The 22,500-nt window shown below is 36.9% G+C and overlaps 2 protein-coding genes across 2 annotated transcripts in view; both read right to left on the minus strand.

The window, feature by feature from the left end:
- wnt2ba (wingless-type MMTV integration site family, member 2Ba) overlaps positions 1 to 5,136 on the minus strand; it is a 13,687-nt gene extending 8,551 nt beyond the window's left edge. The window contains exon 1 of the mRNA XM_065279685.2: positions 4,685 to 5,136. Within this exon, the coding sequence (XP_065135757.2) occupies positions 4,685 to 4,875 (191 nt within the window). The 5' untranslated portion in view covers positions 4,876 to 5,136. The remainder of the gene's footprint in view (positions 1 to 4,684) is intronic.
- Positions 5,137 to 11,179: 6,043 nt separating this feature from the next.
- Positions 11,180 to 22,500, minus strand: part of cttnbp2nla (CTTNBP2 N-terminal like a) — a 26,971-nt gene continuing 15,650 nt past the window's right edge. The window contains exons 3-5 of the mRNA XM_065279686.2: positions 13,546 to 13,788; positions 13,250 to 13,357; positions 11,180 to 13,019 (exon numbers count right to left, since the gene is read on the minus strand). Coding sequence (XP_065135758.2) covers positions 11,904 to 13,019; positions 13,250 to 13,357; positions 13,546 to 13,788 — 1,467 coding nt within the window. The 3' untranslated portion in view covers positions 11,180 to 11,903. The remainder of the gene's footprint in view (positions 13,020 to 13,249; positions 13,358 to 13,545; positions 13,789 to 22,500) is intronic.

Raw genomic sequence — 22,500 nt, forward strand, 5'->3', positions numbered from 1 at the left:
CGAGAGCTTGTAGATCCTTCATTGAAAATCTACATACGGTATACTGTCCATGTCCAGAAAGGTAATAAAAACATCATCAAAGTAGTCATGTGACATCAGTGGGTCAGTTAGAATGTATTGAAGCACCGAAAACACATTTTGGTCCAAAAATAAAAAAATTATGACTTTATTCAGCATTGTCTTCTCTTTGCATCTGTTGTGAAGTGCATGCGAGAGACTGAAGTCACGTGACTGCAGTGACGCGGATGACATACGACGCGGCTGACGTGTTATCTGGTGCGCCCCAACTGTTTTTTTGTTTGTTTTTGTGTGCCCGGGCTTCGTTTACAGTCTGAGGGAGACGCACGCTATAAGTTTGAAAACAAAAACTTTGCAAACATGTCTGATGATAACACGTCATCTGCGTCACTGCAGTCACGTGACTTTGGTCTCGCGCATGCACTTCACAACAGACACAGAAGAGAAGACAATGTTGAAAAGTCATAATTTTTGTTATTTTTGGACCAAAATGTATTTTCGATGCTTCAACACATTCTAACTGACCCAATGATGTCACATGGACTACTTTGATGATGTTTTTATTACCTTTCTGGACATGGACAGTATACCGTACGTAGATTTTCAATGAAGGGTCAACAAGCTCTCGGATTAAATATAAAACATCTTAAACTGTGTTCCGAAGATGAACAGAGGTCTTAGGAGTTTGGATGACATGAGGGCGAGTCTTTAATGACATTATTTTTATTTTTGGGTGAACTATCCCTTTAAGTATCAACGTAAACTCAGATGTTTCACCTTAAAATGCTTAGGAGAAATATAAATCGAAAACAAACAAGACAATAAAAATACATGTGTTGTAAACTAATGAAAAATATTCTGGATTTGGGTCATTTTGATGAGAAATGTTTGATTTTATATTGAAATCTGCAATAATATTGACTTTTGATCGCAAATTCGGCAAATAAGATTCGTGTACTTTTTTCATGACATAAGCAAAACTTTCCATTTGGTCTCCATTTCATTTCATTGATGCCTAAAAGAAATAACTTATATCTGTGAGATCTGTGATTTTTTGCTTGGTTTTTGGTAAAATTAACTAGTTACGAATCTGTTTGCACCTCAGTCATTTGAGTTTGTTTCAAACACATGTGCTGAAGTAACAACTTTTAAAGCTGAAATCAAAAACCCAAAATGAGTTAAAACAACCCAGCATTTTGGGTAGGTTGAACAAATTTTTGAAGGGAGCTATCAACAGTCTAACAAATCTTTGGTCCGATCTCTTACAGTTCAAACCTACCACCCATAAGCACACCGCACAGTGTGCTCAAAGACCCTTGTCTCCTTTTCAGATCTCATTGTCCAATCAGTCGTGCCCAGGTTTGTCCGACAGAACCTCCTTAACAATTTCCACTCCTCTTATGGATGTCTCTGTTGGTATCCCTCTCTCTCTCACCATGTCATACTCATACAAACATACAGCCCAGCATCCAGGGAGGGCCCGCTATTGCCGATCTTTACCACACATCTCTTTTTCTCTCCAGGATCTAATAGACTTATCAGCAACATACAGCTGGGATTGAGAAAGACGGCTGCGCGCGAGCCAAAAATACTCTACGCGTGAATTGATTGCAACGATGACAACAATCCCCATAACCGTATAAATTACTGTAGAAACTACGAGATATTTATCACCGCTGGCTCACGCTATTTGGGCATGCCGCCACAGCCAATGCTGCCGAATCCCTGCTGCCTGTAAAGGGGCCATACGTATAGTTATTTCAACATAGATGATAAAACCGATAACCTTTTCTCATTCATGAAATACAGTATTATTGTCTTATGGTGTATGTTAAGAGAAACCCAACGTTCATTTTATTCCGAACTGGTGCAGACTGAGATTAGGGTGTTTACTCAGCTGTGGGGTAATAGGCGACGGGACGCAGTGTGGTGTGAGCGGGATGACTGTGTTGATCTTGCTACCTCTGAGACACTATGGGGAAATTATGAATGCTGCAATTAGAGACATTTTTAAGGTTGTGTCAGCAGGTCTGGCGATATAAAATCTATAAAAAAGTACAAACACGTCGGTGATGAAAAGCAATCACGTCTCCAAATCACATTCAATTTAGTTTTCTGATGTTAACACAAGCAAGTGGTAAGCCGGGGCAAGGCCTGTCATGAAACAATTTGGTCAATGACCTATGTCTGTTTAGAATTGTCTTTCCTAAAAATTGCTCGAATGTTAACTTCTCTTGTTGGTCTTTTATTAATCTTACTGTAAACGTGTGTGTGATCATCCACAGAATTTATCAAGCACTTTGCATCTATGGCTTAACTAGTCTTATCAGGACTAGCTTACTACAGCTGTAAAGCTTACTATTTTTGCTTACCAGAACGGAAAAGAAAGCAACCCTTTAAAACAATATGGGAACCGAACACTTATGTTCCCAGAACGTTAATCTTTATTATTATTCATCTTTTTTTATTACTCTTGTATGGTTACACATAGGTGTACACATATGTGATGATGCTCAGTAATTTTGCATGTATGGCTTTATAAAATAATTTACTTATAGCTCAAATTCACATTACTAACGTCAAAAAAATACCTTGCTGCCTTAAAAATTTTTGTTAAATCAACTCAGATTTACAAGTCATGTCAACAGAAATGAGTTGTCACAACTTATAAAATATAGTTGAGAAAAGTCAACTTAATTTTATAAGTTATAACAACTCACCTGTAGTTATAACAACTCATCTGTAGTCAAGATAAATAATAGGAAGTTGAAATGACTTGTAAATTTGAGTTGATTCAACAAAAAATTTTACGGGAGCAAAGTATTTTTTACAGTGCATTTACTACTCTCACCAGGATTTATTGTTTTCTAAATAAAATCAATCATAAAATCCTAATGTAATGAACATATAACTTTGATATATTTAATATCGACTAAGGTCATGTTAACTCAATATGAAATCAAACTTTGATGCTCCTAATCTCATCATTACATTCTAAGACTTCAGCCTGGATTTCCTGACAGGATCACATACAGTATATTATCGACTTTGTCTTTTTGTGATCATTCACTCAAACTGAAATTACATTAACTCTTAAATTGGGTAGTTAAAAAACAGAAACTATCAAAAAACGTACATCTAACGGTTTTAATGGTAATTATGGGAATTGTACTGGTTTTAATGGAAACTGTACTGGTAATGTGTTGGCTTTTATTAGTGGGGTGTTACCTTGCGAATGGGTGATTCTCACGAAATCCTACTTAAAAAGATGTCCAGCATCAGAATTTTTAAAAAGCCATTGAAGCCAATTTTTTTGCACATATAAGATTAAGGTTTGAACTTACACTATAACCATTACTTTTTAGAGGATTTAGACATTTTTTAGATTATCATTATAAAAAAATGATCATTACCGCAACATGATATTACATTAAATATATGCATTTAAAAACTCATGTTTTGGTAATGAGAACTAAAAAGTTGTAGCATGACAAACAAAATTTAAACTTTTATTTGGAGAGAAAAAATAAGAACTGCTTACCTGGTAGCCATCTTGAGTGTCACAGTCAATTATGTCCCTTTCAACAATTTTTTTTAAAAATGTTAGTTCCTTGAGGGCTTAAACAATGATTGAAAATTGTTGCGGAGGATGAGAACATTTTTCTTGGACTCATTTATATTCCTTATTATTGTCTCCTACATTTACCAATGATCACCAAATACCACATGTTTCTTTACTGTAAATGTTTATAGTATAACATGCAATAGCTTTATATTTTTTATATTTTTTTATTATAAATATTTCCATGTCAAAGAACCCAAATCCAGTCATGAGACATTGCGGTAATGACAATTTTCCCCTTAAATGTGAAAAAAAAAATTTGTATGATGTCATTTAAAATCATGTGCAAAATAGTAAATAAAGAGATTTTTGTAATTGTATGTTTCTTATTTTGATACTCTTACTTTGCATTCACTTTTTTATCAAAATGTTTTATGACACCTCATAAATCTAATTTCGCGAGAATCCCCGAATGTGAACCTACAGAATACCTACCTTAAATACTACTAGAATAACTTAATAAACAAACATAAAGCAATTTTATGGTTTTAATGGTAAGCAGCTGATGGTTCATAATGGTATTTGTAATGGAAACCATTAGATTTACGTAGTATTTAGCCACAGTTGGTGTAAATCCTAAAGATATGGCAATGTATTTCTTGTAATAATTTAGATCATTGAATGATTCTTCTTTGTTTTCATTAAGAAACTCAAATCCTAATAGACATTTCATGGGCATCCCTTAAGGATGTTTTGGAAAATACATTTGTTTTATAAGTCAAAGAAAACATATCCCATATCTTCATGTCAGTCACACTTTTCTGTAAATGATATTAAACTGCTTCGTTGTCATATTCAACAAATTCATTCCTTATGAAAAACAGTTATGGTTTATATTTACTTTTGTAGTTTATTATTATTGATAATAAACCATAATAACCACAAATTTAGTATCTCACATAGTTTAACCTTTGTGGTAGAACTTTGGTAATGCACCAACAACGTTGTAACTGCACGTCAACTAGCCAAAAACAAACAATGTTTTTCATTCAAGGGATAACGTTAACCGATTGTACAATGAATGTGTACTAAAAAGAAACCTACCACCAAGATGAGTCCACATTTGGGGTAAACATGAGCAGCAGTAAGATAAAGGGAAGGTAAATCCTCTGAGGGATGCCGCGCCGCTCACGGTACGACAGAAATCCGTCACGCGCGCGCTGCCTCGAGACGATCCGCGCTGACCGGTCCGCGCGCGCCACTGAAGCGCGTGCAACTCCATCAAACTCTCGCATGTTTCGAGTTAAAGTAGTGTATGAAACAATGATAATAAAAAGCAGAATGTCAATTTTTTTTTTACAGTTTTTCAGGTAGGCATATTATGTTATCCATCATTAAAACTGTGTATTTTCCATGTCAGATCCGAAGTTATTTTAAATAAAAAAGAGATATCCATATATAAATGTAAGTTATGAAATATCCAAATCCTCTTTTCGCCAGGTTGCCAGAAAACTTATTTTGCATGACGTTATCCCAAATGTGTCCGCATCGGTGCAGTCAGTGAGGTACAGTATATGTGTGACAGTATCAGAGGGATATCTGGATGGGAGGGTGGTGGTGAATTGTCTCTGTTTTCATTGGATGAAATCAGCACGAGGAGACAGAATGAATGAGCGCGCGCGCGTCCACACATTTTCTTCCTGATGGTCTCTCAGACATGAGAATCGCTTGTTTTCACTACACTGTTACATGCTGTGAATCATATAACCATACTGTCTGAAAACCAACACCATGGTATTCTTTGAAATGCCTTAGATTACCATACAAATGTCATTAGTAATTGTAATCATACATTACCATGGTATACAGTTTCATTACATAAAGCCTGTCTGTCTGCATGTGCTTCATTTGTTTGCTGAAAAAAATAGGATCAATCTGTCTGTCTGTCTGTCTGTCTATCTATATCTACCTATATATCTGTCTATCTGCTTCATTTGATTGACGAAAGAAAAAATGGCCTGTCTGTCCCCATCTGTCTATCTATCTTGTCTGTCTCTATCTATATGTCGGTGTGCTTCATTTGATTACTGAAAGAAATAATGATTTGTCTGCCTGTCTCCATCTGTCTGTCTGTATCTATCTATCTGTGTGCTTCTATTGATCACTGAAAGAAATAATAATCTGCCTGTCTGTCTGTCTCTATCTATCTATCTGTTTGCCTGTCTATCTGTTTGTGTGCTTCATTTGATGTCTGAAAGAAATAATAATCTGTCCGTCTGTCTTTGTTTGCCTGTCTCTATCTGTCTGTCTGTCTATCTATCTATATCTATTTATCTGTCTATCTGTCTGTCTGTGTGCTTTATTTGATTGCTGAAAGAAATAATAATCGGTCTGTCTCCATCTGTCTGTCTATCTGTCTCTATCTATCTGTCTGTATGCTTCATTTGCTTGCTGAAAGAAATAATGATATTTCTGTCTGTCTGTCTGTCTCTATCTGTCTGTCTGTCTCTATCTGTCTGTCGGTCTCTATCTCTCTGTCTGTCTGTCTGTCTGTCTGTCTCTATCTATCTGTCTGTGTGTTTCATTTGATCGCTGAAAAAAAAAAGATATTTCTGTCTGTCTGTCTCTATCTATCTGTCTGTCTGTCTGTCTCTATCTATCTATCTGTCTGTCTCTATCTATCTGTATGTCTATCTGTCTCTATATATCTGTCTGTCTCTATCTATCTGTCTGTCTGTCTCTATCTATCTATCTGTCTGTCTCTATCTATCTGTCTGTGTGTTTCATTTGATCGCTGAAAAAATAATGATATTTCTGTCTGTCTGTCTCTATCTATCTGTCTGTCTGTCTCTATCTCTCTGTCTGTCTGTCTGTCTCTATCTATCTGTCTGTGTGTTTCATTTGATCGCTGAAAAAAATAATGATATTTCTGTCTGTCTGTCTCTATCTATCTATCTGTCTGTCTGTCTGTCTCTATCAATCTATCTATCTGTCTGTCTGTCTGTCTGTCTCTATCAATCTATCTATCTGTCTGTCTGTCTCTATCAATCTATCTATCTGTCTGTCTGTCTCTATCGATCTATCTGTCTGTCTGTCTGTCTGTCTGTCTCTATCTATCTGTCTGTGTGTTTCATTTGATCGCTGAAAAAAATAATGATATTTCTGTCTGTCTCTATCTATCTATCTGTCTGTCTGTCTGTTTCTATCTATCTATCTATCTATCTGTCTCTATCTATCTGTCTGTGTGTTTCATTTGATCGCTGAAAAAAATAATGATATTTCTGTCTGTCTGTCTCTATCTATCTGTCTGTCTGTCTATCTTTATCTGTGTGCTTCATTCGATCGTTGAAAGAAATAATAATCTGTCTGTCTATCTGTCTCTATCTATCTGTCTGTGTGCTTCATTTGCTCGCTGAAAGAAATAATAATAATTCTGTCTGTCTGTCTGTCTGTCTGTCTGTCTCTATCTGTCTGTCTGTCTCTATCTGTCTGTATGTTTCTATCTATCTGTCTGTTTCTATCTATCTGTCTGTCTGTCTCTATCTATCTGTCCGTCTCTATCTATCTGTCTGTCTGTCTCTATCTGTGTGTCTGTCTGTCTGTCTCTATCTACCTGTCTGTGTGTTTCATCGCTGAAAAAAAATCTGTCTGTCTCTATTTATCTGTCTGTATGTCATCTTAATTTGATGGCTGAAATAAATAATGATATTTCTGTCTGTCTGTCTGTCTCTATCTATCTGTCTGTCTCTATCTATCTGTCCGTCTCTATCTATCTATCTGTCTGTCTCTATCTGTCTGTCTGTCTCTATCTACCTGTCTGTGTGTTTCATCGCTGAAAAAAAATCTGTCTGTCTCTCTGTCATCTTAATTTGATTGCTGAAATAAATATTGATATTTCTGTCTGTCTGTCTGTCTGTCTCTATCTATCTGTCTGTCTGTCTGTCTTTATCTGTCTGTCTGTCTCTATCTTATCTGTCTGTCTCTATCTATCTGTCTGTGTGCTTCATTTGCTCGCAGAAAGAAATAATGATATTTCTGTCTGTCTGTCTCTATCTGTCTGTCTGTCTCTATCTGTCTGTCTGTCTGTCTGTCTGTCTCTATCTATCTGTCTGTTTCTATCTATCTTTCTGTCTGTCTCTATCTACCTGTCTGTGTGTTTCATTGCTGAAAAAAAATCTGTCTGTCTCTCTGTCTCTATTTATCTGTCTGTATGTCATCTTAATTTGATGGCTGAAAGAAATTATAATCTGTCTGTCTGTCTTTCCGTCCGTGTGCTTAATTTGAACGCTGAAAGAAATATTAATCTGTCTGCATTTGTTTGTCTGTCTGTCTGTCTATCTGCTTTATTTGATCGCTAAAAGAAATACTGATCTATCTGTCTGTCTGTCTGTATCGTCTCTATCTATGTATGTATGTATGTATGTATGTATGTATCTATCTATCTATGTGTCTGCTTCATTTGATATCTGAAAGAAACAATAATCTGTCCGTCTGTCTCTGTTTGCCTGTCTCCATCTCTATCTATCTGTCTGTCTATCTATATCTATTTATCTGTCTGCTTCATTTGATGGCTGAAAGAAATAATCTCTGTCTGTGTGCTTCTTTTGATCGCTGAAGAAATATTGATCTGTCCGTCTGCCTGTCTCTATCAATCTGTGTGTCTATCTGCTTCATTTGATCGCTAAAAGAAATAATGATCTATCTGTATGTCTGTCTGTCTCTATCTGTCAGTCTATCCATCTCAGAATGTCAGGTTAGATGACACACAGTGGCATCTTGTGTCAGTGATGTGTTTCTGCCCAGACATTCAATGTTTGTTTAGGTATCAACATGCTTAACAGGCTTATAAGGGTCTATATATAACTCAATGAATATCTTCTTAGCAAAGATAGTTGCCATTGCTAATATATTTTGGGACGTGACATTGTCAATGTCTAAAATCAGCTTGCTTATAAAATGCGCCATTGGTTTGAGTTGGAGGGTGAAAAGTTTTACACACAGGAAAATAAACAAACAAAAAGAAACCGAACGGTTCTGGTCACTTTAGCTCAGCTTGTCCTTTAGCTTTCCGCCAAGATCATTAATAGGAGATTCGCACAATTTGAGATAACTCATCGCATCCGCTCTGTTTGGAAGCCTTTTATTTACTTAAATTAAATGAATATAAATCTGAAGTCTCCAGACTGTAGAAAGGCAAATATCTATAATATACCACACAGGACACACAAGGATATTAGACTATCGATGTAATCTACAGTGCTCTACATGAATATTGGGACAATAAAGGCAAAATACCCAATTTCTGTTGTATGCGAGTAGGATGAAGTCAATTTTTTGTAGTAACATCTATAAAAATAGTTTTATGTGGTTGTGAAGATACAATGGTTTGTACATTTTGTTTTAGAGTAATCAGCGCTGAAGATCACTGTAAAGTTCATATTTCCTATGCATTGGCTTTGATAATACAATTAAAATATAGACCAATATCAGGTCACAATTTAAAGGGTATATAAAATTGATTACATTGCATTGGATTTTCTGTAGGATTAACAATTGATCTCAACATGCATGATCTCTACATATCTGAAATGTCAAGAAGGCCTAACCCTTCAGGATCCCTGAGTCAGGACCCAGGATGTCCACCAATAATTAGTGACATGTCTTCTTTATTTTAAAAAGAGGTCAGTGCCACCCTCCCCACGAGATAGAGACGCTTGTGATTATAGCAGTGTGTGGGAGAGAGATTTCACTCGGCCAGGCATGCGTCCCCGTTGGCCTCGCAACCTCGACCCACTGTCCCAAACAGGAATGTTAATTAGCAGCATCCACCAGAGGTAGAATGACCATGTACTGACACATCGAACATCTAAAGGGGAACCATGAGATTTTAAGCCATTTAAAAGCATCTAATAAATGATTGAATTAAGAGTTTGTGAATTTAAAAATGAAGACTTAAATGTTATTTTTTACTCCAAGCCGAATAAGCTGCGACTTTGCGCTTGATTGGAACCTGGTAAGACCATTGTGACCGGAGGGCATAGTGGCACATACTTCATGCGTGTTTGCCTCTCTGTTTCCCGGGCCACACACACTCGCACGCATACACGCACACACACATAAAGAGGGGATTTAGGATTTAGGGAGAGGCTCCTGGCTGGTTAAACTGTGATCCTCGCTCCTGTTAGTCTCACATGGGTGCCTGTGATGTACACATTTTTCACACGCTTTAAATTATACCATTCATTTTAACCTTTCGCTCGCATACTTGAGTCGAGGAATCCCGGGGTGCCGCGCTTGTATAAAGACATCTATACAGCAAAATCAAGGCAATGATGTCTTTATTTGTCAAATATAAGTGTATACTGCAAAGTATGTAGTGGGTGGTATGCTAATATTCTGTTCTGAAGATCTGTAGATGCAACTGTAACTTTACAGTAACTTTACGCCCCCTGCTGGCTGGATTTGATGAGTACAGATATGCAATCTGGACTACATTGCAAAAAATGACTTTCTTATTTAGTATTTTTGTCTTGTTTTCAGTAGAACTATCTAAAAATTCTTAAATCAAGATGTATTTTCTTGATGAGCAAAATGACCTAAGAAAAAAAGTATAAAATATAAGTAAATTTGTGCTAAAAACAAGTAAAATTATCTGCCAATGGGGTGAGAAATGTGTAAATGAAGTGTTTAAGAAAAAAGAAAACTTATTTTTAGATTTGCTTGTTTTACGCACAAATTTACTTAAATTGTATATTTTTGTCTATGAACTAGACTTATTTTCTTAGGTCATTTTGCTCATCAAGAAAATGCATCTTAAAGAATTTTAAGGTATTTTTACTAAAAACAAGACAAAAATACTAAGAAAGTAATTTTTGCAGTGTATGGGAATTAAATTGACTGTACACTGAAAAAAATGATTTAAGAAAAAAATTTCTTAGTATTTTTGTCTTGTTTTCAGTAGAAATATCTAAAAACGACCCAAGAAAATAAGTCCAATCAAATGTGATTTTGTGCGTAAAACAAGCAAAAAAATCTGCCAATGGGGTAAGCACATTATTCTTGAATTTAGTGTTTAGTGAAAACTTTTTACAATTTTTTTGCTTACCGCATTGGCAGAAATTTTTTTATGCACAAAATCACTTAAATTTTATATTTTGGTCTAAAAACTAGACTTATTATCTTGGGTCATTTTGCTCATCAAGAAAAAGCATCTTAATTTAAGAATTTTTAGATATTTTTACAGAAAACAAGACAAAAATACTAAGAATTTTTTTTCTTGAAAAAATGTCTTTTTTTCAGAACAAATATCTAAAAATTCTTAAATCAAGATGAGTGAAGTGAGAAATGGGGATCAATGGGGTGAGAAAATTTTGCTTAAATTAAGTGTTTAAGAAAAAAGAAAACGTATTTTTTAAAAAAAATTCTCACCCCCATTAGCAGATATTTTTGCTTTTTTAAAGCACAAACTTACTTAAATTGTATATTTTTGTCTATAAACTAGACTTATTTTCTTCAAGAAAATGCATCTTAATTTAAGAATTTTTAGATATTTTTACTGAAAACAAGACAAAAATACTAAGTAAGAAAGTCATTTTTTTGCAGTGTATGGGAATTAAATTGACTTTTGCAAAAAAAAAGTAAAATGACTCCGATATTAACATTTATATAAGAAAAACATAACAGAATATTACTGGAATATATATAATTCTGGCTAAGTGAATGTTTAGGGTAAATCTTCAATACCTTTAGATATACAAAAACTGCTTTGTGAAAAAGCAAATGATTCCCACATGCTGTTAAATATACAGTACAGTGTATAAACTAGATGACTGGGTGAAGTAAAATAATAAAAGTAAAATAAAAATAGCACATTATCATGTACTGTATATATACATTTTTTTTTTTAGAAATATATAAACTAATATTTATAGAAACTGGTAGCAAATAAACAAGTGATTTTCTTATACAGGGTGTGGTAAAATACAATCATAATGTACAGTATTTTAATTCATGCATCTTGCATTTGATTATATAATGCAAACAACCATAAGATAACAGATATATGTGATCCTGTCATTTTTTTGTGATTACTGTATCTCCATTAAATCATCCTATATAATGTAAAGAATATGCAGTGAAAATATAACCTTGATATCTTTAACATTGACTGAGTAAGATCATGCCAATGATTGAAATCAAACTTTAAGTCTCTCCTAGTCTGAGACTTCAACCTGGATTTCACAAAAAAGTCCCTTTACGAAAAAGATAGACAGTGTTTGACGTAATAAAGTTCATGGACAAATTTATGTCACATTTATTCTTGTTAGCCACTAGATGACAGCACAAGGTCTGGTTCATTGCTGCTCTCGTGGCTGCTGCTACGTCCGCATCCGGGCGACATTTGAGCCAAGCGAGCGGCTCGAAGAGTGGCCGGAGAGGGCGGAGTCTCGGCGAGGCCAGGCTTCTTGGGCGGAATTGGAGGCGGGGTCCCTCTTTCTGCTCTGGGACTGGTTGGAGACCTGATAGTCATAGTCGGAGACATCGCACCGGATAAAGTGCGGTAATCCGTGCCAAAGGGGGAACTGTTGGGTGCAGCTGGTTTGCCAGAACCCTGGTGAGCACCCAGACGACTCAGTGCTTGTGTGACCGCATTGCGAGCCGCATGTTTAGAAGTCACACCACTGACGTCTGGCAGATCTGTCGCATGGGCGGCGCAGGGAGAGAGCTCACGTGCACCGTGGGGAGGAGAAGCGGCGACCTGGGTGTCTTGATCAAAGGTGCCTTGAAATTTGTGCCGTGTTGCATGAAAGCGTTGGTGGATGCCTGCTTGGTACGCAGCTTGGAGGCTGGGCGTGTCTGTGGATTGCATTGATAAAAGACTTTGTACTGAACACATCTCTGTGTTGTTGTTAGAAGGGGTTTGCAGTTTGGACGGAGAGCTCCCATTGGTCAATTGGTTTTCAAGTAAGTCCTCAATTCTCTGCTTCTCAGCATCTTCTGTAGGCACGTGGTTTCCGTTCATCTTATTCGCTTCCCACTCACCCGTTTCAAAAGCTTCACCGCTCATCTCTCTCCTCAACCCCTCCACCTCCTCCTGCAGCTCCCTGGAGCGCGCCTCCTCTTTACGTAACCTCAGACTGAGCTGCTCTCGCTCCGTGTCAAACTCGGCCAGTAGCTCCTCTCTCCTCGCTTCCATTTGCATAGCCCGCTTCTTCTCTTCCTCTAACTCCACCTTCAGAGCCTGATTGGCGAGGGTGGCGCGATGGCAGATTTCGGTGGCGCGCTGGGACTCCTCGTGGGCGCGGGAGCCGGACCGTTTGCATTCTCGACTCAGTGCCGTCACGAGATGTTTATGCTGGACGCGCTGGTCTTCTAACTGATCGTGCAGTCGTTTGTTCTCCCTCTCGATACGAGACGTCTTTGCCTTCTCAAACTCCAACTAAACACAAAAAAAAATTATGAACCATAGATTTTTGCCCAAAAATAATTACAACATTAAGTTGTTGATTAAATGACATTTTGGGAATGGGAATTTGTGTACTGTTTTGTGCATAATGTTGCAATAAGTTGAATATTTTATTATTAGTTAGAAGAATACAAAAATTGGTGTTAAACAGGTTTTGTGTTTATTTTATCAGACCTCAAATAACAGCATGCAGTATTTGGTACCTGCTGTAGGAGGCGCTCTCTCTCCTTCTCGAGAATGTATGTAACGTCATCTCCTTCAGCAGTATCTTCAGCATGCTTTCTCTTCTCCTCCTCTAGATCAGCAATGACCTGATACCATCACATGAGGGCAACAGAAACACATTTAGAGCCGTATTAGCACTCAAACCAATCTAATGTCTCCTTGACCTGCTATTTACTCCAATTTAAATATGATTCGAGTTGTGAGGGGTTTTAAGCTCCATGTGTAAAACAATTCACAAAACAATATTCATATATTGTACATCTTATATACTCACCCTCCTATGTCTGCTCTCTGCAGCTGCCAGCTGTTTCAGCATCTTCTCTTGCATCCTTCTGCAGTGTCCCACCACCAGCTTCAGCACCGCCAGAGGGTCCGAGCGTGCCGCCGATCTTCCCGAAACTCCTCCGCCATGACCCGAGTTCTGGTGGATCTCGCTATCCCTCTGCAGCGCCAGGAATGGATCGCTCAGGCTGTATTTTCCATATCGCTCCCACATGAAGGCATCTCTGTGCTGGGCCTACAAAGAGCGATGGAGACATTTTTTCATTCAGTTTAAACAATTAAAGAGATCGTATTGTTTTTGCTATGGATTAGTTGGTAGAGCATTACGTTAGGCTATTACAAGCATGCTGATGAAATGATGTATAGATTATATGGCTTGGATAAATGCATATGCATCAATGCTAATGTAATGCATTAAGGGGTCATAAAAACAAAACAAAAAATAAAACGCGTAATGTAATTTCAGTCCAAAAAGCTTCTTTAGTGCTCGGAAATGTATGCTGCTTGTCACAGATGACCATAAATGTGTAAATATCCATAATATGTAAAAGAAAGTATCTAAAGCATTCCTATTAGTTTCAGTTGTCTGTATGACAGTCCTTCACGTTTTTTTTGTGATTGTTGCAGGCAAAAATAATTGATCTTGCGGCATGTTTTCTTAAAAAATACGATGGAATATGCAGGATATTTATGCAATATTATGCGATGAAATTGCAGGAACTTGCAAATACGGCGTGAACTTGCAAAAACTGTTTGCAGCTTTTCAATGATGTCCAAGTCAAAATGTTTAGCCATGTTATATGTTTCAGTATTTATTTTCTGATGTGAACTGTGGACAAATTTACATTTTCACCTCTGTAAACAATTTTACAGTACAAATAAAAAAATAATACAATTAGAAAGGTTCATTGTACATTTTCTGTAACTCAAAATTTCAAGATTCAATTCACAGCAATTTATTTATTCAGGTTCACATTTACAAAAAAAAAAAGGAAAACATGCTTACAGATTACGGGCCCTATTTTAACGATCTGAAACGCAAGTGCGGAGCGCAAGTGACTTTGTGGGCGGATCTTGGGCGCTGTTGCTATTTTCCCGGCGAGAGAAATAACTCTTGCGCCAGGCGTAAATCAATAAGGGGTTGGTCTGAAGTAGGTTCATTATTCATAGGTGTGGTTTGGGCGTAACGTCAAATAAACCAATCAGAACGCTATCCAACATTCCCTTTAAACGCAAGGGCGCAAGTTCCATGGCGGGTTGCTATTATTATGACGGATTTACCAGGATCACGCCAGGAGCGGTTCACAGCCGAGGAGACCCACATTCTTGTAAGAGCAGTCAAAGACAGAGAAGTTGTTTTGTATGGGGATAGGAGAAACCTGCCCAAATCAGCGTCGGTTAAACAGGCGTGAGAGGAAATAGCCACAATTGTCTCATCAGCTGGCATCCCCAGGATGTTGCGCCGCAAGCGCTACAATGATGTTAGGAGATGGGGGAATCCCAAGCTTGCCAGCATAAATCGGGCACGCCGTGTAACTGGAGGTGGATCTGCCTCTACACAGACGCCAGCAGAGGACATCGCTTGGGTTTGGGGGCTTTGAAATCGGACCCAAGAAACGCAAGCAAGGTCCAACCCCAAAGTACACTTACAAATCAAGTTCATATACATTAAGGTTTCTTATGAAGACATTTTAATTATTATTTACATAAAATAAACGTAATACAGCCACACAACAAACTTATGAAAATATTTTAATCGTTATTTGCATGAGAATTTTTTTAACGCAGCCACACAATAAATAAAAACTATCACCACAATGCTCACCAGTATGATTCCCCTAATCTCATGTGTTAATATTTTTATTGTAACAATTTATGATTTGCAAAAATAACTGTTGCATCTGTGTAGATTAGATAAGCAAAGTGTGTTCGCGTTGTGCACGCTATACATTATGGTCAAGCATGCACCCTTAAAATAGCATAATGAACCACGCGCAACGTGCCACTGACTTTAGACTAGTTTTTTTTTGGTCAGTGGCACAATTGTTTTTTGAAACTGCAAAATAGCATCAAGGATGGTTTGCGCCGCAACACGCCTCCTTTTTTGCGCTGAAACGCCCAGGGAGCGCAAGTTCATTCCCTAGTTTGCCGACGTGCGTCTGTGGAGGGAAAAACCTGCTGTGCGCCGGTGCAAAATACGAATGATACATGCGTCACTGACAAAGTCAATTGCGCTGGGTGCAAGATAGGGCCCTATGACTCAAAGGCAAACAATTTTGCATGACATGACTTGTACGATGAACTAATTCCTAAATGTTTTGAGATGTAAGACTAACAGAAAGCAGTATAATGTATTTTGATGAAAATGACAAGGAATTGAAAATGTAGCAAACAGCAGACAATTGTACATAATCATCTGCATGATGGTACCAAAGAATTTGCTTTTATGTTGTGCACAAATGACTTGATGATGTGGAGGTTGATCTGAGAAATGCTACAAAGCGACTGAGAAAAACTGTAAAGGGAGCTTTGAATTCAATTCAATTGTAACCAATAACTCTTACAATCCTTGTAAAGTGATCTCCAATTCCAAGGCTCTCACACGGACACATGCACACTCCATACTTGCTTTCTAAACAGGATATGGGATGATACCGAGCATGTGACCCTGCCAAAAGCAACATAAACCATTCTCCAAGGCTTCGAGTATAGATTTGTGTCTGCTCCGTTTCTGCTGTTTGTCATTTTAAATAAGGGGCCCCGTAGACGGCCGAAACAATCATTTGGGTCTAGGGAGGGACTACACTGGGAACCAGACACCAAAAAAGCTTCAGCTGAAGTAATTTAATACATTCGGAAATAACTCTGAACCGAACGAACTCATTTGACCTGGAAGAAAACAAGGCCGACTGAATGTGAAATGAGTTATGCGATAAAGTAAATTTATTAAAATGTATAAATAAATAAATTTTTAAGTTTTTATTTACGGTCTGCTTCAATATATGCAAACGTCTATGGCATGAGTGGTTCCTATGCAGTATGGTCACATGATTTGACATATCATTCCTTTCTGTAGCACAAATGAGATGTGTCATGAAAGTTTAATATTTCGGATTAAGGGTTTGATCAAACCAAACGAAAAAAAAGAGGGATGAAGAGAGGGCCTTGACACGCTGACAGTGAGGGCTTTTGAAAAAATATAACCAGGGGGTCTATAGGGAATAAAGGTATGAAAATGAATGGCAGGTGGAGGGGGGCAAACACACACTGTTGTATATACATATATCTAAACACATATACATATAAACAAATCCTTTGCTACACCTCCCAGTGAAAGATGAATTACTGACTGTTAAAAATATTTAAGCAGCTGCTATTAAAAAAGACTCAAAAGCCAGGAATGTATTGCCACAAGTATTTGAAAGTAAAATATCTAAACTGTTGCTTGCTTAGTTTGCAAGACCATTAAGTACACTAACTAGTGTGCATATTTATTTTAAGTAAAGATATGCGCTAGGGTAACACATTCAGGCCACAACATGTGTGTTCATTTGGTACGTGCATGTGCATGAGCGAGTATTTGTGATTTAATGCGTAGTCACTGTAAGTATCTAGTGCAGGGGTTTTCAAAAAAATTTGTCAGGCGAACTTCCTTGACGCAAATTATTTACTTGATTTTAATTTTAAGGAAGTATTTAACTTTAAAAACATTTATTTTATAATTATTTAAAAGTTTTATCAGTAGTTTTTTTTACATAGTTATTGGAACCGGTATTGGACCTTCATCTAGTAATTTTCTTTTACTGGTACATAAAACATATCTGTCCATTTTACATAGGTTTTCAGTATTGTGAGATTTTGTAATGTGTAATAGTGACAATAAAATATACATTTTGTTATTAAGCATTTCATTTAGAATTTATTTAATTACTTGTTTACATTTTAGGATTAAATAGTAATTGATTATTTTTTCATCAACTAACGAAACCCCTGCAATTGCCTTGTGAACCACCAGGGGTTCGTGAACCCAAATTTAGAAAACCCTGCTCCAGTGCAAAGTCTAAATATGATAATTTTCACAAACTGAAATTTTGTTATCGTTTCCTTACCATCATGTATTAATTTCTTCCATAAAAAAACACTTCAGCATATTGATCAAAATCTCTCTACACCATAAAAGCGTAACTATTTCAAACACACACGCACGTCATGCTGAATGTGATAAATGAGCATAAATCAGAAACTTTCACTCATACTGAACTCTGAAACTGATGCTAGAATAGATAAACGTGACAATTTGAATAAGTGTTTTGGAGTCTCTGAAGCAGAAAGGCTGAGACATTCGAGAGAAACAGAGAGAAGGAGTGTTGTGTTTTTGTCAATGGGGGAGTTAAAGGTGGGCTGCTGAAATGCACATTCCTGTTAATTAACAAAACACAGGAGAATGGAGACCATAGACATAAAGTATGTGTGAATGAGAGAGAGAGAGAGAGAGAGAGAGCAAAAAAATATGGCATCATTGAGGTCACATCCCATTCACTCGAAATGAATAAACACCATCTAATGTAAATTCCCAGATCTGGAAACATCCTGTGAGTAATAAAAGGCATTTCTGAAGTAGCCAGCTTGAATAATAATCATCTAGAAACGGTTTCACATTGAGTAAGATACATACTATGTGTCTTTATTATTGTAGGAGTTTTGGATTTACAATATGCATACCAGATTCAAAGATTTGTCTTTCTGACCAGCTCTTTACATAATCACATAAACCACTGAGTCACAACATTATCATAGATAATCAGCTTTCAAAAGATCTCACTTGTTGCATAATCCAGTGTTTTTGAAAATGTCCCCACAAATAGTTAAACATGTTAAAACAGATTCGAAAGCACAATTAAAGTAACCCCCAGTAGTAAAAGTTGAGTTTTGTTTTAAATTTACTGATCTGGGGTCTGGGTTTAGGTGTAGAAGATGTATGTCTGGTATGAAAACAATGGACGTTTATGAGATGTTCTCAAACCTGTGTGTGTGTTTAGGATAAAAACTATTATGGGAGCAATTATAGGGGCCTTGGGAAAATTAACCCTACTAATGACTTAAAATAAGTCAGCCAGGCTGGTGCCTTGAAACAACACTAATGTGTGTGCGTGTGAGAGAGAGAGAGAGAGAGAGAGAGAAAGAGAGAGAGAGAGAGAGAGAGAGAGAGAGACAGAGAGAGAGAGAGAGAGAGAGAGAGAGAGAGAGAGAGACAGTGTCTCTGATAAAGCAAGATAACCTAACAGTGTCATGACTAAGAGAACGGGAGAGACTGGGGAATGTAAATAGCACACTTACAATAGTTACTGTTAGTATTAGTCACCAGGTCTTTCAAGATCATACAAAATTTCGTAATTCAAAAATATATATATATACAATTGCTATGGTAAATACCCATTAATTTCATTAATTATACCAAACTTTACTATAAAAAATACAGTTAAGAATTGTGAAACATACACAACTTTGCTTTAATGGAACATTTAATGAAACAAAAATGCCACCGTATTTTTTTTACAGATTTTAAACGCAAAGTTGTTTTTTATGGTTCCTGTATTTTTACAGCCGTTTTCTGGCATTTTTTTTTTAAATCGTAAAAACTAAAAATTTTTGACCGTGTACATATTAGTTACAAAAAAAAGTTTCCATCTTATTAAACTGCGTAAAACACTGGACTAGCTTATAATAAACTCACTTTGAGCTGGAAACCTGGAAGGCATCTTGCCGGCCGTGGCACTCAAAGTATATTTACTTGTTAGTCAAGAAACTTTGTTGTTTTAAAGTTTTCCCTCAAAAGTCAATTGCTGCTAAGAGGCACAAAGTATGGGAACAATTAACATTAGCATGCCCAATGACAAACATGAACTCAAGTCAGAAAGACTGAAGTGGTCTCTGTTTATCCTTTCCTCTTAACCAAATGTGATGGGGAACATATTATATAATAAACACACATATATTTAGATATTACCACATTTTCTAAAGTACTCTTACTCGTTAAAAGTCCCCCGATACCTGGAATCGATACCACGGTCTGAGAAATGTCTATGTTTGAGCGGCGTGTAAGGGGTTAATGCCTCTTGTGTTGTCCAAAGAGGCAGAGTTTACAACAAACTGGAAAACTAGTCCCTTGTTTTTTGTTAAATTATATGACTAAAGCTGTTACCTGTAAATTTAAATCATGTTTTTTATTAAGTACTCGGTATCGGTATCGGCAAGTACTGAAATGCAAGTACTCGTACTCGTATTCCAAAAAAGCGGTATCGGTGCATCCCTAATTTAAATATAAACTGCAAATCTTCATAAAGGTTACAGAGAGGGCCAAATATTTGGAAATGATCTTAAAACATAGTAAAACCGACTTAAATGACTTTAATGACATTTAAAGTGCATCTTGCTATTTGCTTGGTAAAAAAGCTAAATCATGTCGCTATGTATTGAATAAGGCAGGTAGAATATAACAAAATATTTATTCATTATTATAAATATCACTAAATTTAGCATTTACTTAAAGGAACAGTATGTAGGATTGTGGCCAAAACTGGTACTGCAATCACACAATTGGTGGCCAATACACAACATGACAACATAAACATCACTTGAGGGCTGCAACTCCACTTTTTAAATTGCAATATCCTGGCCAGACCACTGTTGTCAGTGATATAAGTATTTGAAATTAAAATGATTTCTTAATGTCTAGTGACATTTCATGCCCATTTTATGATTAATTGATATAAATTTCTTACATACTGTTCCTTTAAATTCAAAAGTTGTAACTGTTAACATTAATAAATGCTGGAAAATTATATTGCACGTTTTACGTTCATGTAAGCAGCTAATGCATTAACAAATACAACCTTATTGTAACGTGTTACTGGTCTCTATATGTATGTCTGACTGTGTGTGAGAGAGAGAGAGAGAGAGAGGAGAGAGAGAGAGAGAGAGAGAGAGAGAGAGAGAGAGAGAGAGAGAGAGAGAGAGAGAGAGAAAGATAGAGAGAGAGAGAGAGAGAGAGAGAGAGAGAGAGAGAGAGAGAGAGAGAATAGTAATCTAGGGAAGACTTTCTGTGGTATCTTAAATGCTCGGATTCAGGCCTTCCTTACCAAACACAACGTCTTAAGTAAAAGTCAGATTGGATTTTTACCAAACCACCGCACCACTGACCACATTTACACACTACAGACGCTAGTCAATCAACACGTTCATCATAAAAACAAAGGCAAAGTTTATGCATGTTTCGTTGACTTTAAAAAAGCATTCGACTCGATATGGCACGACGGCTTATACTATAAAATTCTACAATCAGGCATAGGAGGAAAAGTATATGATATCATTAAATCCATGTACTCAGAAAACAAGTGCGGAGTTAAAATCGGTGACAAAAGAACAGAATTTTTCAGTCAAGGGCGTGGGGTGAGACAGGGCTGTAACTTGAGTCCAACTCTGTTTAACTTATATATTAATGAGTTAGCAGTGTTACTGGAACAATCCAGCACACCCGGTCTCATCCTAAACAACTCAGAGATTAAAGCTCTTCTGTATGCAGATGATCTGGTGCTATTGTCAGACACTGCACAAGGTTTACAGCAACACCTGGACCTGCTGGAGAAATACTGTCAAAACTGGGCCCTGACGGTCAATCTGAAAAAAACTAAAATTATGATTTTCCAGAAAAAAGCAAGATTACAGGATAACAGATACACATTTACTCTAGGAAACACTGCACTAGAACACACCTTACACTACGACTATCTCGGGTTAAAAATCAGCGCATCAGGCGGCTTTGGTCTTGCGGTAAATGCACTTAAAGAGAAAGCTAGACGAGCATTCTATGCCATCAAAGGCAAATTTAAACAAACAGACATTCCTGCTACAGTTTGGTGTAAAATATTTGATAGTGTAATAATGCCCATAGCTCTGTACGGTTGTGAGGTTTGGGGTCCACAATGCCTAACAGATTACTCCAAATGGGACAAACATCCAATGGAATCCCTGCATGCTGAATTCTGTAGAAATATTTTAAGAGTTCAGAGAAGAACACCTACTAATGCATGCAGGGCTGAATTAGGCAGATATCCCCTAATAATACACATCCAAAAACGCTCCCTTAAATTCTGGTCACACTTAAACTCAAGTCCCCCGAACACACTTCAATATGAAGCCCTTAAAACCCAAGAGAAGAGACCTAAAACCAGTCCCATCTGTCAACTGGCTCTAAAACGCCAGACCAGCACTAATGAACGCAAACAAACCACAATAAACCAAATCATTAAAGAAAGTCAAACTTTATATTTGGATCATTGGGATAATGAAAGTAAAAACCAAAGTAAACTAGAATGCTATCGGGCACTAAACAGAAAATACAGTCTGTCAGAATATCTCTCCACAGTAAGAGATGTAAAGCAGAGACGAGTCCTCACTAAATACAGACTCAGTGATCACAGTCTGGCAATAGAGAAAGGCCGACATAGACAAACATGGCTCCCAAAAGAAGAGCGAATCTGTGTCCATTGTGACAGTGGTGAGATCGAGACAGAGACACACTTTCTCCTTTACTGTGGTAAATATAAAGAGCTTAGAGAAAAACACTTTGACAAAATCTCAAAGCTCATACCAGAGTTTCATAACTCTTCAGATTCAGATCAAATGAAGATGTTACTGGGGGGAAGACAGACACCCATCAGTTGCTGCTAAATTCATTTATCAGTTACACACCATCAGAAATAATCCACAGCCCTGATCATTGTACAGTACTTTTATTTTACCTCTCATCTGCCTCCATAAATGTACATTTGTATACTTCCAATGTTTATATTTCAAAGTCTACTTTATATTGTAAATATCCTCTGATTCTATTTTATTTTGCAGTAGTACTTCATCCATCCACCCAGCACCTTAGCTTAATTGCACC

This window comes from Paramisgurnus dabryanus, chromosome 7 (genome assembly GCF_030506205.2).
Source record: "Paramisgurnus dabryanus chromosome 7, PD_genome_1.1, whole genome shotgun sequence".
NCBI lineage: Eukaryota > Metazoa > Chordata > Actinopteri > Cypriniformes > Cobitidae > Paramisgurnus > Paramisgurnus dabryanus.